Source organism: Metopolophium dirhodum, chromosome 5 (assembly GCF_019925205.1).
Source record: "Metopolophium dirhodum isolate CAU chromosome 5, ASM1992520v1, whole genome shotgun sequence".
In the NCBI taxonomy this organism is placed as follows: domain Eukaryota; kingdom Metazoa; phylum Arthropoda; class Insecta; order Hemiptera; family Aphididae; genus Metopolophium; species Metopolophium dirhodum.
The window spans coordinates 26,686,365-26,705,088 of NC_083564.1; the positions used below are offsets into that span (position 1 = coordinate 26,686,365).

Genomic DNA, 18,724 nt, shown 5'->3' on the forward strand with positions numbered 1-18,724 from the left:
ATTAAGTAAAAATTATGTTTAAATGATATAATAATTGTAAAAAATAAAAATTGTTAATAATAATTGCAAAATCTTGTCAAAAAGACTAAATTATTAATTTTGTTTAGAAAGATTAAGCAGACAAATTATACAGTCTATGGATATCAGTAGTATATAAATGTCTTGAGCAGTTGTAACTAAGTACATCAAACATTAATTATTTTTCAAAAATGAAAATAACTTATTGTTAATGTTGGCTAAAATCTAGTTAAAGATTATTTAATCCTTTTGATATATGGTTATATATATATATAACCTACCTAGTATTAATGATTGAGTCTTATTCTCATTCTATCAAATATTAAAATTTAATTTTATGTCTACGCTTAAAAAAATGTTAGTTCCTTAATAGTAATTACCTTAGAGCTTAATAAACATATTTTTAATTACAGTAAATATCTAATTAAAACATTTTTATTCATAGAAATTAAAATTAATGCATCGTACACAATTTTTATATTAATTTTCTTTCATGGTCGTTATAATAATTCCTAAATCGTACAATAAACTATTGAAACTGCGCGTATTGATTCTTATATAATACTTCGACCTGAACTATAGTTCTCAAACAGTCAGGTCACACTGCCTCAGACTAATTTACAGGTTATTAAAATAAAATAATATTTTGAACTAATTTTAACTGGGTAAATCAAGCAGTTCAAGCATATTTGTTTTTTTCTTAATGAGGCCAAATGCATAACAAATAGGTATATACATATAGCTAATTAATCTAAACTATAGAAAAATAATTTAAATAATTAAACAAAAATTCAAAACATTTAAAAATAGCACCTTAAAACGTTATGTCATTAAACCTATAAGTCAGATAAATTACCATTTAGTAAGAATTTTTTTTTCACAACAAGTGCCTAAATAATTTTAGTACATTTTAAACTATATTTCTAATGCTATAATAGAGCAATATGCTTTTACATCATTATTAAAAATCGACATATCCTAGCTAAAAAAAACATATCATATCACTGAGTAACGTTAACCAGAGTTACGAAGGCGTCACGGGAAACGCAAATTACAATATTGCGTTAATTAGACCTCTTCGACATCATCGGGGTAGTAATTTTAAGCTAAACCAGATCCGAAAACATGCTAACTATATCTAATTGCAATTTTCGATGACGTCCAGGTCTGTCTTTCGAGCATGTGCCATTCCCTAGGGACCGTCACGACAACCAGATTTCGTGGCACACGCTATGATCGTTTGTCATCCCATGGCAGATTACTGAGAGATGGACAGAGAGAGAGAGAGAGAGAGAGAGAGAGAGAGAGTGATAGAGAGAGTAAGGAATAAAACCAAAAACAAGTGAAAAAAAGAAAAAATGCAACATGTGTCCGTTTGTATGTTTTGTATAATATTAACGCCCACCGTAGTCGTTTGTGCACGTGGAGTCCTTGGAAAATACTGCTAAACGACGTACACACTATACACACACTGTTTTGTTTTACTATTCCTTTGGAGTTTGGACCCACATTCAAAATAGAGAAACAAATCCGATGTCTGTCTTTTAAAACGAAATGAAGAATAAAACGTTAACAAACTTGACTTTCTAATATTTAAATGAAGCATCGTTTCAAATTTTATAACAATACAATACAATAAATGCTAAGATACTAATTCATTAGGTGCATATAGCAACAAGTCCATAGTATAATATTAAATATATATACCTCTTATTATAATAATATAACCATATAGGAGTAAACTCATTACTTCTAAATACAATAAATTAAAATACAATTAGAAAGACATTTTTTTTTAAACTTTGATAACGAGCTATTTTAAATATAGTATTTGTATAGCCGTATAGGTAACTGCGTATTTAATAATTATGTTACTATTTTCAATTTTTAATTAGGTACATATTATATATTACAACGAGATAAAACGAAAACACATTTTAGCTTAATAAGCAATACTCATAATTCAGAAACAAACATCTATACTGAATCGAAAAATTAATATTTTTACACCACAAAAATGGTAATTTATGCGTTCGAGAAATTCTAAATTCTAAATAAATTATTATTACATTAAAAATTATTCATACAAATATGTTTAATATGTTATACTGTTATATAGATGCTCACGTGTTATTGCGAAAATTGTAAAAATAATATTTATATACAAATTGAGATTAACAGTATGTGAATACAAACACGTGTATCTCTCGGCTTTGTTTGGATATTATACTTAGCGTTTATGATCATTATGGGTGTTGATTGTTGTATTTTGTGTAACGTCTGAATTATAATATGAAGACAGTTGATTTTGAGCGGAGACGTTCTAACCAAGATTACCTAACAATTATTTTAATAATAATATTGAAATTATAACAAATGTTCATATTTTTTCCCTGTTATTTTAAAAAGTACTAAGAAATTTCTACTTTTAATCCACCAAAGTACAAACCAGAAATCGTATTTTCTACCAGAGATCTTCCTCGAAATTTGATGATCGGAGCATTTTTTTCTACTAAAAAAGTGTTTTCAAAAATAAAAATAAAATAAAAAAAACACATCGTTGTTAAATCAGTTCATTCATTGCTCCACTCAGAATCTAAAATTTGATAGTTTTAAATAACATCTGATAAAATATACTTAATTTCAAATGTAACCACTTTAAATTTCTAGGCACATAAAAACTATTCAACTCCCCATATTAAATTACTCTGAAATTGTGTTTACATAGTTATTAGGGTATTGTTACTTAATCTTATGTAAATGATTAATGAACAATATTTTATACGTTTATATAAACTACTAAATAGATAACCCATTCAACCTTTCAAATATTTCTTAGAAGTAAAAACTTATTCATTTTTATTAACCACAGGTCTCAGTTGATTTTTTTTTTTTTACTTATTGTAGTGAAAAATATCTCGCATCTTAAAAGCTCTATATAGTTACGTGCCTACCTATTATTAATTAATCTTTTTATATTACTATTTGGTTAAAAGAGGCATTTGAATAGAATTTAAATATTACATGATATTTAAAGTCTCCCAATAATTGAATAGTTGTATTGAAAAATAGGGCTGAACATTATTTTACTGTGTTGCATATTTGCATTTATACAAAATTAGAGAAGACAATAATTTTAATATGAATACTAAAAATAATTTATAAAAATCAGTGTTGCACTTGAAATATCAGTATTATTTCGTACATATATTATAAAATGAAATTATATATAAAATAAAGAGTAACAAAAGATTTTTCAATAAATTAGATTGTGTTTGAACAAAAATAAAAATGACTACTATTTAATTTATTATACATTCTAATATTAACTAAGAATTTTTAGTTCATCGTATTTTTCACTCACTATAGTGAAAATAAATAATTTAGCTTAGAGTGCTAATTTGACAATTATTTTAATTTTTTTTTTGTAAATTTACACGTACGACCTTCACTGGAAACTATTGTTTTTGTATAGATCTTATCATTAGGAAAACTGTCAACTTTTCTACCTAAAATTATCGTCTACCCACGTAGGTAATATTTTAAACATAATTTAACTGAAAATGAATTATAATTATCTGCACAAAACAAATTATTATTATATTAAAATGTAAATTCGTTCTATGATATAAGTATATTACTACGCTACTAAATAATTTTCTCCCTACTACTCCTCTTCCACCTATCGGTCGCAGACGGTAAAAAAAATTGTTGGGCTACCGTTTCTAGTTGCGCGACAAGTAGGTACACACGTATAGGAATGCGACAGTTGACCTTGGTTACTCTGCAAGCAGTAACGCCAGGCTGGATACCTTGGCGCACGTAAGCGAAAATATGATGAACATATTATTATTGTTGACAAGTAGAAAGTTCATGAAAAATAATATCTAATATTGTATTTTATGTAATTTGAATTAAAACAAACTAACAAAAATAATAATAACTACCTATATTATGCTATATACAAGGCACTTAATTAAGATTCCGAATATTTTTAAATAGGTTGAGTTTTAATAATGATTCAAATGAATGATGAACATATTAAAGCTCAAAAAGTAAATATATTTCAATAGGTATTTAAATAAAATTCAAGAATCTAAAATTATTATAAATAAACCTTCATCTAGAGAAAATATTAAATTAGTTTTATAAAACCGTGTATTTTATTTTATTTGTTTACAGAATTATGAAAAAAATATGAGTAAACATGTTGAACGGAACCAGCAGAATAATCATTATTCGTAAGTAAATATTTTAATTAGAAATTAATTACAAAATATATTATAATATATTGTTGTAAGTTTCAAATGTTATTTATTTATATTAAATTATTATATCATACATATAAATTCGTAATTATAGAGCTAAAATTTCAAATCATATAAAAAAGGTATTTTTATATATTTATATTTTATAATATACAAATATAGGTATAATTATTAGAGTATTATAATATGTTTCAATTCACATTTTATTTACTATACTTTATATATATAAGCATCAGTTTATTTTTGTTTTATATTTCCATCAACTACTGCAGTAATCTAGTTCTAAAATATGGTTGTTGATTCATGATATTTATTAAAGCTTAAAACTATTATATTCAACAATATCAGTTTTTAGTCATAATATATAAATTACGATCGAACATATTAACACGCCTGTTTGTGTTGTAGTATAAATATTAATTTCAGGCGTTAGTGCTCAATTTAGGTTTTTTGATAGTTAGTATAGTTACCTATAGGCTATAACTTTATTGTCTATAATAATAGTAAAATACGTTACGTATACGGTATACAGATGCATATTTGATAAACGAATTCATTTTTATTAACCAAATATTGGCGTAAGTACATAACTTTTAATGTAATATGATAATAATTAACTTTAAATAGTACATGTAGTGTTTATTAAATATTCTTGTAATATAATATACATTATACAACAAAACACTTAAATTTTAAGAAAGTAATAATTCATTACATTGTTCTTTATCACATTTATTTTAGAATATAATTGTTTATTCCAGTATTAAACTTTTGTAAATATGAATAACGATACTACTAATAAATATTGATAATTAAGTGATGGTTTTTTCCTAATATTTGAATTAATTGAACTTTACTTTTTATAATACTATAGAAGTAGATTATTTGTAAAATAAATTTAAAAACTCAACTCAGAAGAATTATGATTCCACAAAATACCTAAGTTTATTCGTGTTTATAACATTAAAAATATAACAGTAAATATCACATGATTACTCTTCTGTTCTTCATGTCCTCGACTTAAAATCGTTAGCTAATTGAAGGATTGATTGTAATCTTGTGTTTTTGTTTAAAATTATTATTAACTCCGATAAAAATGCTCTAGCATTATTCTGTAATATACTATTTCTTTGTCGCTCCTCGGAACCTTCGCCATTCCCCTATTTCCTTACCCATCCCCCTCCCATTAATTTGTCCTACACGTTATCTAAAAAACAATCATTTTTACAGGATGATGAACTTGGCCAATGAGGACCCATCATTCCTCATTTGATCTATTCTTATTAGTTATTAGCACGATTAAAGATAGTACTATCTATAGCCGTGGTCGTTATTTATTACTATTAAAAGTATTGTAAATATTAGTAATATTATATTATTTAATCATAATTTTCTCAATATTTTTTACAAATTTTTAATCCAGTAGCTGACGATATGTAAAGGATTTTTTTTCACAACAAGCAAAAGTGATGTGGATTTATAAAAAAAATATCGGGAAAAAAAATTGAATTTACAATATTTGAGACCGGGGGCTCGCGTGAAGTGGCCATCTATTGATTGAACTTCACAAAACTAATGACCAATACTAATCTATGCCCAACAAATTTACCAATATTAATAAACAATAACACATCAATAACGTGCATCAATAAATCGGTCAGTACATATAGTTATTGAAGTCCCTTGAACCGTATAGTACGTGTGACGACTGGTCTTTGAATGGGATCTGAGCAAGTGCGCGAAACGTCACGTACCACCGACGTTCCGTTACCCATAAGACGGAGATGTATTACCCATACCGTGCAGGTGCACATATTGAACCGAACCATTAAAAATAAAACATTATTGTGGGAAAAAGACTAAAGAGAAAGAAATACGTGTAATATTATTACCGAGTCGCAAAACAAACACGCTCGGCAGAAGAGTTTCTCTCTCATTTCAATAATTTGACGCATGTAGTTATTGGTAATAGGTACTGTTCAACTACAGGGGTCATAATAATTATTATGGCAATAAAACTTCAGAATAGCTGATCATGTAGTCGAAGCTGTAATAATATTTTTTTCCCGACTTCAAAGAAATAATTTTTTTCCAACACAGCTAAGCGATTAATTCCTTTACCATAACCACAACTATTTATACTAAAATAATTAATTAAAATAAGCACATTTGGAATATACTAATTAGAGAATATGTTAGGTAGCGATAAGCTTGATCACCAATTAAGTTGCAAGAGGAAATATTACACTGTAGTCGGCCAGAGTTGTTTTTGCAATTATATGGAATAATTATAATCATTTTCAATAAACCAAACATTTTAAACTCGTAGTTTTGAAGCATGCCTACCTGAAGACTAATATATTGTTAACCCTCAACAAAATATAAATAATTTTTTACTTACTATACGTACACGTATCTAAACCAAAAAGTAAGATTGTTAAAATAGTTTACACCACATATAATAAAAGATGAATACAGAAAAATATGTAATACATCAAAACATAACCAACGCATTTATTTAATAATTTACTTCCCATTTTTGTATATAAAAATAATGAGCATAGTAAATATTTAATGCCATGTTATATTATACACAAATAAAATATATGAAATAATAATCAAAAAGATAAGTGGGAAGGTCATAAAGGTTATAGGTGGCAAAAAAGCAAAAAAAAAAATAATGAGTAGTCAAACCTTCAAACCAAAAAATATTAAAGTTTATACACTCGGTAAGTTATATTATAATACACATATAACTAATACATTTATTTATGTGTTAAAAAGATATTTATTCAAATTATATTTTATAAGTTGTTTTTATCTTTATGATTTTTAAGTTTATTACTTTTTTTTAATCAAAACATAGTTTTTAGTTTTATATTCTAAAGCAAACTACTTTTCTGAGAATTTTTATTATGTTATATATTTTTATTTATAAAAATCGAATTTTTAACGATTAGTTAATTAGTTATTATACGCCTTATAGGTAAGTAGGTACTCAAAAGTATTTAAAGTTTAGATGAGCTTCTGATCGGAGTAGCACAGGGGTATCTAAATACTAATACGCAGAAGAATATAACATAACATTTAATATGAAACTGAAAATGAATAGTAAACATTTCAAATAATATAAAAAAACTTATTTTAAAAAATTGTAATACTTACTTTTTAATACCTACTTTTTGAGATAACGGGTGTTTACTGTTGAATATTCATTATCCTCCCAATAATCCATCTAAGACTCAATTATTAATTTTATTTTTCAAATTATTTCTAAAAAATAAACATTAAGTTAATAACCTAAATTAAAATTGTCTAGAATCGTTGATTATATTGTAATAAATTCATTGAGTTTTTGTGTTTAAAATTAAACATTATATTTAACAAAATTATAAATTTTCGTATCAAGAGTAACAATTATACGCTTATAGAAACTAAACTATTACGATTAGGCTATCAGTTTAAATCGAAAGATAAAAGAAGTAGGTACCTTTGTTTGTTTACATTATAATCAGTATAAAAACATAATACTAAACATATAATATATTATGTATGAATATGATAAGTAATTACTAATAATCTTTACCTAATTGTAACAAACCATTAAACCGATGTATACATCTATATCTCTACTTTAAAATTTGAAATAACAAAATTTATGGGGTTTGCATAAGAACTTACCGTAATCCACATCATTTTATCTCACTAAATTTGCAAGCTATTGTAATATAGGAAATATATGGTTTATTAGTATAATACACAATAATACATATTTTACTTATATTTATTAATTTCAGATTCTATATGGAGTGATAATGAATGTATTGATTATAATTGTGTGTTCTAACAACGCTTTTTCTAGTAAAAAAAATGCTCTTATTATCAACTTTGGTCTTTGATGGAGGTTTTTGATAAAAAATTGGATTTAGTATTGATACTTTTAAGAGGTAAAATTGAAAATTCTCAGTGCTATTTAAAATACACAAGGGGGGGGGGGGGATATGAATATAAGTTAAAATAGTAATATTATTATTAAAATAATTGTTTGGATACAAAAAAGTTGGCCGTCTTCACTCAGAATCATTTTTCACCGTATACAATGATTGGATTTAAATTTAATACATTCGTAACAGTGTCTATTCGCAATTACGAACACTCGACATTTACTATAATACAGCAAAGTGAGTACCTAGTACCTACTTTCCCCTTTTTGTATATTTAAATATAATATACGTTTATATTAAATTAATTTAAAAATTATTAACAAAGTATAGAAAAACCTTAGTTAAAAACCGTTTATATTTCGAAAATCCTTTTTAAAATCCATGGATAAGATTGGATGAGTAGAATACTAAAATATTGATATTATAATATAATATAAAATCATTGTATACAGGTTAGGTTGGTATACATAAAAGTATACAGGGTTATAATTATATTATTGTTCGTTTGAAAGTAAGTTTATACAAATCTATTGAAATATATATATATTATGATTTAAAATAACTAAGCTTTAAACAAATATAAAGAAACTTAGTAAAAAATTAATAACATTTTTAAAAGACGCTACACGCGTATGTAAACCTTATAAGTTATAACCTTATCTAGTGCCTACCTACCTTCCTATGTAGGTACTAGGTATATAATAATATATACAAATGTAAATAATTAATAACAAAAATTGTATTTAACTTTTTTTAGCTTCCTAACTATATGATTACTTTTTTCTTAATGTTACAATATAAAACTACATTTAAGAAGTATTCATATTATTATTGATTATATAATATTAAAATTATAAATTAAAGAATCATTAATTAATAGTACCTATATATTCATATCAATATATAATAATAAGATAAAAGATGTGTGTTTTTCGTTCATATTCTGGATTTTTTCCATCAAATTGCTAGAATATTTTTTACCATTCAGATTGAATGTTATTCAAATGTTTTAGCTTACACTTTACAGAACCGAATCGGTTAATTGATGTTAATGGATTAATTAATATATTAGTTTTTGAGGTTAGAAAAATAAAATAAAATAAATATCAAATAATTAACTTGCAAATATCCATTTATATGCTCTTTATGATGGCTAACATGAATCCGAAGTCTATAATAGTGCGGACCTCTCTATTCGTGTACTTACTTATAGTACGTGCATGTGTATTTAAGACTAAAAGATCAAAGATCATCCCTCTCATTCAACACGCAACGCATTAAAGATGACGCCCAAATAGATTTTATGTAATTAAATCGACTGTAAATAATTCAGATTTTTATTTTATTTTCCTTGTACACAGCACAAAATCATAATTTTCTATCCAATTAAAAATAACTGATAAGAGATTTTGTACTTATAATAATGACCATCATGGATCCCAGCAATAGATCCCAGACAAACCGCATTCATTATATACGCACGTATAATATTCAAGTATATATTTTTAATTGACTTCTTATCTATAGCGGACTAATTTTAATTTAATAATAATAGCAAACATACACACTACTCCTAAATTTATATTTGAAAATTACGCTGAGCTTTAACAATATTCATTATAGAATCAAGAAAATCCGCAAGATCTGTGTTTTCCACAGGTCAATAATTATGAATTTCACTCTACACTAGCAAATTGTTAATTTAAAATAAAATTACGTCATTATAGGTACTAAAATGAGACTTTTTTAACTGATAATACCAACTAAACCAACGTGCACCTATATATAATTCAGATTGAATAGTTAATAAAACATACACGTAGTGTGATAATTTTAATACCTAAATAAACATAAAAATATTACCCAATATTTAAAAAAATATACGTAGTAAAATAAAATAAGAATAAGAATTCGTATACAAAATTATTAATGTTAATTTTTAGAATTAATATATTATTTGTTTACAATTAATAAGTATAAAATGAAACATATATTATACAATAAACATGTTATTAAAAATACTATAATTAAATTTGCAAACTGTAGATAGTTATAAATCATGATTTAGTTTTAGAAGTGTCTTGCAAAAGTAAGAATATGAGATAAATGGAAACCATTTTATACATTAATATATTGTGCCTTAACAATAAATAGTTGTTTCTTCTCATTATTATAACATAGAATACATTTTTCAATAGTTTATAAACTTCATCAAATTAAACACACAATATCAAAACACATAGCCAAAATTATCAATAAAGAACAATCATCAACCACCGTAGAGTATCTAAGCCACGGGTAATACAATTTTCAATCAAGTTAAATGGCAAACGCACTGGAAAAAAGTAAACCTGAACTATAAGGGAAATAAAAACCACACAAAGCATGTGAAAAGCAAACTCACGAATTAAAAATATAAGACAAAACAATACTGAATAGACCAAAAATCGGACATATCAGAAAAAGTAATAACACACGTTTTTCTAATGGAAAAATAATATAGACCAATATGTGAAACCAATGGAGTAACCCTTACCATCAAACACATACTGAAAGAATATTGCAAATGTAATACAAATGTAATATACCTAGTACCTTGGATTCAAACCTGGAACCGGATCCAAAACAACAACCAGAATAAGTATTTAATATTTTTATAAAAATCTAAATTGTACGTGTAATCTAAAAAAAAAATATATAAAATAGTTAAATATTTAAAAACTAATGGGCTGTCATGATGCCAAAGATGAATTTTTGATCAATAAAAAAAAACAATATCAAATTCAATATTTAAATAAATATGATAATAAAATTAATAATTCATGAGTACATTTTTATTAGTAAGTACTACAAATAGGTATTTAAAATCAATTTTTTACTGATTACATTGAACAAATAATAAGTATTAAAATAATTGTATTGATTAGAATTATTATAATATCTACATAAATAAATAATCTTTTTTAAAATTAATTTTATTAGTTTAAATAACCTCAGATATTTGTATTTTATCATTATTTTTTTTTTTTTAGTATTTATTTATAACAAATTAGGTTAAGCATCCATGTTGATATAATCATTATTATTTTTTGCATTGTTTACATATTTAAATTTATTTTAAATATATGATGGTTAAGACAAGAATATTGAATGAAAAAATTATATTTTATTTCTTTAATAGCAATTTTATTTTAAATCTGGTTTAAATGTATATAATTATCAGCACTTGATTCATTACTAAAATGTTCAAACTAACCGTATTCACTCTGTATAAATTATAAATATAAACATTATACCTGCCACATATAACAATTATATTCTACCTTTGAAATGAATATTTTAATAAATTGCTTAAATAATGAAAAATTAATTAATATTATCAGTTCTAAAATACTTATAATTTGTTGATTTCAATAGTTTAGTTTTGTACACATATTTTATGTCATTACGTGTAAGAATTGTATTATTGTTTCCAGTTAAGTACAAATAACTATATTGGACGAGGAGGGGGTCAGTGTATAAAACTTAACTCATGTCCAAAAAATAATTGTTTCAAAATATTAATAATGCTTTAAAAAAAAACTCATAAGTGTATGAAAAAATGTTGATGTGAGGGTGTTTATAAAGGGTTAAAATGCCTTTGTTTAAATAGCCACCTATATACTATACCATGGTACATGGTATAAGTTGTTACGATTGCAATAATCGCGTTTTACTATCATTGCATGGACCACCAGGTCATTACAGCAAAAAAAGAAAATTAAATCTAACGCTGTAAATATAAGTTCACGCCAAACAAGCAAAAACTCATTGAAAAGTGGGCTTAGAGTAAAAACACATACCTACCTACCTACTATGAAATGTATAGAGAGCAGTATTTTGGTAGTTAAATTATTATATATTAAAATAAGATAAAAAATTAATCGATAAAAAATTTACAAAAACGAATAACTATTACCATTTAATATAAATACTAGTATATTTTATTATCAATGCTAATACCTATTTCAAAAACGCTGATGGACAACCCGTCTCGTAATTATTGTTATCTATACATTTTATAATACATTTTTTTACTTAAAAACCGCTTGTTAATGTTGTATTGTTCTATTTTTGCGTGAACATGTTTTTACCGGTGAAAATTATGGTTATTAACTAAGTGATGATGAAATCGGCAATTAGATCTTTTGTCTATATCTTATGTATCATAAACTATAGTGATTATACTATAGGGAATATATCAAACTCGAGCATTACCACTGCTTTTGTGATATGATAAATAAGTATTATAAATTATAATGAAATGAGTAGAAATTCGAGTATGAATATGAACATTACTATCTATATTTTCAAGATTGTTCTAAAATGTCTTTAAAAAAAAGGCCATGGAGTCATGGAGGGTTTTGACCACCTACATTCTTCTTTTGTACACCATGTGGCTATGTCACTAATTGTTTTACATAGATAAGTATATAATATACTGTAATCATAATTCATAATGTTTAATAATACAAGCAATAGTTTATAGTAGCTATAGTTTAAAGATAAACTCTAAATATAATATCAATAACATAAGAATCACATTTCTTGATATTTTCTGTAGTTTTATAAACAATAAAACATTTTATTTTATGTATACTAAGCCTAATAACGTGTTACATATTATAATATTTTAAATGTATGATTTCAATAAAAAAAAAAATAATATGTTCAAAAAATCATTCAAACTGATACACAGAAAATGGTAATAAACAGTAAATAGTAATAATATTAATTATTAAACATACGTATTGTAATTTAAGTAGTATTGCTAGTTAAGAAAAAATAAATCTTGACTAGTTTTTAAGCTTGGCCACTAGGGCATTCAGTTTTTATTGCATTTGTTAATATATTATGTAAATATAATTCTTTTGAAATACAGTTTTAAATACAAATATTATTTTAATATTTAAAATGTACGCTGTGTGCTGTATTTAAATGTTCACATATTGTTGTAATAACACAATCAGTTATAAAATGTTCTAACAATTAGCTTTAATGGTTAGATTTACCATCCTATGTGCAGCACTGTTATTATAAATGCCGCTTTTATTTGTAATCGTGCCCGAACATTTGAACTCTCTTATCTATAATGACGGCCTGTGTTCGATGTTCTGACGTCATCGTTTTTTTTCCTATCTCACTTCACGTGTGTAAATATTATACATAGGTATACTATATATATATATATAATACATATATACAACTCAATGAGAAAAGGACACCCATTAATTAGCCTAATATTATATTATTTACTTATTTAAATTCTTTTAAAACCAAAATGTATTAAGACACCGAATGTAGTGGAAATAAATGATTTAAAAAATGCTCAAATAGTCGTATAATCAAATTAAACACGAATACATAGTGACTTGTGACTAAAAATATCATTACATTTAACATTACATTACGTCTTAACGATCATTAAAAACCCACTGAAATTGCAACAAATATAACGTTATTACATCTGACATCGTTTTAATGACATAAAACTACGTATTTTCTGTTCATTGAAGGAATTTATGTAAATGTTATATTAGTCAATTATACAGCGACTTATAAGCAAAGATATTGACTATTCGCCTATACTTCATAAAAATACATAATACATAGGACATAGTTAGTACCAAAGCACTTCAAATTATATTTTTGTCGAATCCATCCTAATTTAAAAAATATTTGAACACAAAACAAGAAATGATTTGCCCTCCAAGCGAACAGTCAATAACGAATTTTGTTTTTATTAATATTATGTATAATATTTTTTCTTTCCCTCTCTCACTAGAAACGTTCCATGAACTTTGCACCGCGTTGGCGATAAGCTAACGCGCGACCGAACACTACTGCATATGCGAGGCTGCTCAGCATATTATACTAGAATCAAATGAAACGAAAAAACCTCTCTTATCTGCGAAGGCCTACGCGAACCTTTGACACGGTTATCTCGAAGCTCGTTAAAAATCCATTGAATTGCTTCATCGTTCGGATAAACAAAACGTCACTCAACGTGAGTATTGAATTATCCGAGAAAAAAATTTAAAAACTAAACGCAGAGAAATATTAAAAAAAAAAAAAAAAAAATAATAACTTCGATGAGACTTGCCTTTGCTTCATTACATGGCAGAGCCCTTGGTAGATAAATGACAGGCAGAAGAGAAAAGTCGTTGATGTACCTGGTTACGCGAAAACCGCAATACACGCGGCAAAACCGAACGAGCAAAGTGTACTAAAACGACTTTTTGTTCAACAAAATATACAAACCAAATAATAAACGTTATTATTTATCTTATCGTTAAGTGCATGTGTGTCGGAGGATAAGGCTCTTTTTTTTATTAATATTATGGGCGGCTCCGACTGATACGACGAGGCATATGGAACGTCATGATTACACGCTATCAAGTTGATGATAACGCACCAATACTAAGGTCTGTGGCCAAAACATCGTCACCAAACGGTGGGTCACTCAAGTTTTGCTTGAACCTGGTTAGTGGTCAGTGAACTTGTTGAGATGGAATCTCGAGGATATTAACAGAAGTCATTAAGACAGACATTCCCTCTAATGGCCAACCTTGACTTTGAAATCGGTCAACTCGGCTAAGTAGGTATTTAAAACTATAGTCTAATACTCTTATGTCTATAGCGTTACAGACGAAAATTATCTAACGTAAACTACCCTAAATACAAACCAAGTTTTATGCTTCCAATGTATCATAATCCGTATAAACTACAATAAATTAAGCTCAATAAAAACCAAACGAATAAATAAAATACTTCTAGTAAGTAAGTAGAATAGGTGTATTATTATTTACATCGTTCACAGACTTATATAGAATTCCTCACGATTCCTAGTGATTTTACGTAATAAATTGTTATTATACTATTAAAACTAAAATAAATTCATACTGTACTCGGTTAATTGTACAAATATTATCATGGGGCCTCGCATTGGGGCAGAATGTAAAAAATAACATAAATCGAACGCATAATATATGAAATAATATTATGTAATAATGTACATAAATTCGTGGCCACAGGGTGTACAAAACAGTTACACATTTTTGGGAAAAATTTTTCAAATTACATTTCATTGTTCACTTCAGTGACATTTCTATTCAATGTGAAAAATATATATTCAAAAAGAATTTATTAGCTGTCAAGTAAATTTTAATAAGTTCTTTTACTTTTTAGTCAATAACTTCATTTTAATTCTTCCTACTGGATAATTAAATAGTTTTTAATAAACAATAATAATACAATATTGCTGTCGTATTAAAATAGTACCTACAAAATATTAATACATTCTCCCTTACACATGATCAAAGTTCAAGTAAAAACTGAGTTTATTATTTTCTGTGAAATTGTAGATTCTCTTTTCGAACAAATAATACACTTTTAAAGTGTATTTAAACACCGCCTTTGTGTGACTTGGAAAATCATTATATTTTGACGATTTGAAACATTAGCTTAACATTGTCATGTACGATGACAAACATACAGCGAATAATAAAGTGATGAAATAAAAAAAACGCCGGTATGGGTATTATGTTTTAATGGTATTACCATGGGTCGGTTAAAGGCTAACAGAAATCGGGCCTAAGAGCTGAGAGGATTCCGACATAATATCCGATCGCAAGCCAATTATAAGGTATGTGACGTGTTTAAAACATAATGGTAAAAACTAAAAATATAAACGCAAGTTCGGTAAAACGGCTGTAAGAATAATAAATATTACTTCACAATAAGAATAATAATCGTCCAACGTCACATAAGACAAGTCGAGTTTACAAAACGATAGCAACAGCCAACACCACGATTATATAGTATTAATATGTTATGGTAGATATAAAAACAACGTCTGTGCACTTACCAAAAGCTCTCAAGTAAGTGGCATTATTGTTGCTGGCCGGCATGTCGCGGCTGTGGTATCGTCCCGCGGTGCAGATAACGCCGGTCGAACAACGCGGGAGGAGATAAGGCAGAAAAACGCGTATTAAAAAAAAAAAAAAAAAAACAAATAAATAATAATAATAATAATACTCAGTTATCGTTTTTACTATTATCGTACATATTATTATTACTATTATAATCAAACGCTGGCGGTTTAATGGGTGAAAACTTTCGATAAAAACACGTCACGCTGCGCCCGCGGTACGGTCAGTGGTGGTGTGTGCGTAGTGTGCGAACGTGCGGTGCGTGAATGCCGCTGCGGTGCAGTCGTCGGCGAGCCGAGAGAGTCGGGAGAGCACGAAGTACACCGCGGCCGTACTATGAACGGCGCGGAGCGGCGCAGAGAGGAGGAAAACGAAAAATCGGACGGACGCGAAAATCAACAACTATTGTACAAAATAATAACGATGTATACTTGTACACATTTTTTTACGAAACAAAATAACGACCCGAAAATGTACGCTATAAGACATATACGTAAGACAATGTCATGAGATGACAGTCGGAATATCGATGGTGGATTTTTTCGTTTTAAGTGTTGTGCACTGCGCAGGCGCCGGCCACCGCTGTTGGACGACGGCCGCAACCGGTGGTACGCGTCGGTCGGCGTGACAATCGGGCGCGACAAAGTTATGCGATGTAATATTATTATTATTATTATTATTATTATTATTACGGTTGATGAGTCGGTCGGTGGCTGGTGGTGGGGGCCGGGGGGCCTGAATGGAATATGCGTGCGTGCGTCCGGATCGTTTTGTGCGGCTCGTGTCGCGTTTCGGACGACGCGCTGTGTAAACAAGTCGCGTCGGTTGCGGCGATTTTGTTATTTTTCCCGTTTTAATTACAACAATTTATTCAACAAGTAAAACGTGTACAAACAGTAAGTTGTATACGTCTCTGGAGACGTGCAACGACAGACTCGCAAGTAAGCGGCGACGATGCTGGACGGTTTATTATTGCGGTGCGCGGTGCGCGCGCGACGACGACGGTTGCAGTTCGAATGGGCAACAAGCGCGCGATCGATCTCGGAAAAGTGAACCGGTTCTAGGACGCGGCGCGCGGCAGCCCCGGCACCGCGACGCGGACACTCGCCCGGCCGCCTACCGCGGCGGACGGAGCGCGTGCAGCCGTCCGGGACTGCCCACTTTTCCGTCACTGGTCCATTCGCGTAAGCGCTCTCTTCTCCGCCGCCGCAGCCTCCGCCGCCGCCGCCGACGCGCGAGTTCCCGCTTTACCACCCTCCCCACCACCACCCTACCCCTTTCGACAGACAACAATTATTGTTACGACGAGAGATACTTGACGATATTATACGACGATTATATTAATTATGGAAGAATTTATGAAAATTTTGACACGGAGATCAATACTTTATTGGAACGGGTGTATAAATTCCCCTCCTCTGTTATTATTTTGATTTTATGACTTTGTGATCGACGTATATGTGTATTATATTTAATACTTAATCGCGTTGGCACGTAGCTGGTGTACTCATGTAAGCCATATATTATTATATATAAATATTTTTCAATCTTTCTTCCCCCGAAATCGGGACCAGAGACAGCTGGGCCCTTGTAATTGTTAGAGTACAAATTATACCGCAGTCAGTCGACTAAAGCATAACAATTATAACAATTGTACTGCAGGTCTAGCATACACGTGGCTTTAGGTTTATATAGATATATTATACTATATAGTATGATTATATGAATATAATATTATTATGACGTATAGTATATGAATAACATAACATAAGCGACCATAATGTGCAATAATAAGTACATCATATTCATGTATATTATACTAAGAAATTATAACAGTCGGACGGCGCACAACTCGACTTTATAACCTATTAAATATTTTATTTTAATTAGGTTTTCCAATGCTGTATATTGATCATAATATCATATTATAGTATATAAATGCACAAATACACATACACACACATACACATTATAAATTATAATATGTAAATTTAATGAATTCAAAATAATGGTCCCATATAAAAATGTCCAATCCTTCTAGGAATCTGTAACTTTTAAGAATGATAATATATCCTATGTAGGGGTTTGATTTACCTTGACGTCCGATGCGTAATCATCAGAAACCTGGACACACGTTTCGATCGGTCGGAAGTAAACAAAACTAGCTAGCTTCGCCGGAAATATAATATATACCCGCATAAAAGAAACAACATTTAAATTATATGTAAATTATAATAATTGTGTATTTGCTCCAGAACGGATACGCAAAAACGGTTTAATCGGGAATCGATATGAGCCCCCCACATCAAATTTTGGGCCCCTGGACTAAATGTTTTTGTTGGGTCTATAAAATATTATTTAATATATCGTAAATATTAATTTCAAAATTTCAAAAACTACTGATTCATTTCAAAGGGCCCTAAAATCCCGGGCTCCTGTACCCCAGGTCTAACAGCCCCCTCCCCTTATGAGGGCCCTGGATATGAGTACATGACGGATGCGGAGAAATCGGATGACGCGACAA

At 28.4% G+C, this 18,724-nt stretch overlaps 1 protein-coding gene across 2 annotated transcripts in view; it reads right to left on the reverse strand.

Moving 5' to 3' along the window:
• The window catches only part of LOC132945975 (box A-binding factor-like), a 45,141-nt gene extending 27,807 nt beyond the window's left edge, over positions 1-17,334 (reverse strand). The window contains exon 1 of one of the 2 annotated variants that reach the window (XM_061015830.1): positions 16,137-17,334. In XM_061015830.1, the coding sequence (XP_060871813.1) occupies positions 16,137-16,179 (43 nt within the window). In that variant the 5' untranslated portion in view covers positions 16,180-17,334. The remainder of the gene's footprint in view (positions 1-16,136) is intronic. The other variant, XM_061015831.1, reaches the window with a different exon arrangement.
• Positions 17,335-18,724: the final 1,390 nt, after the last annotated feature.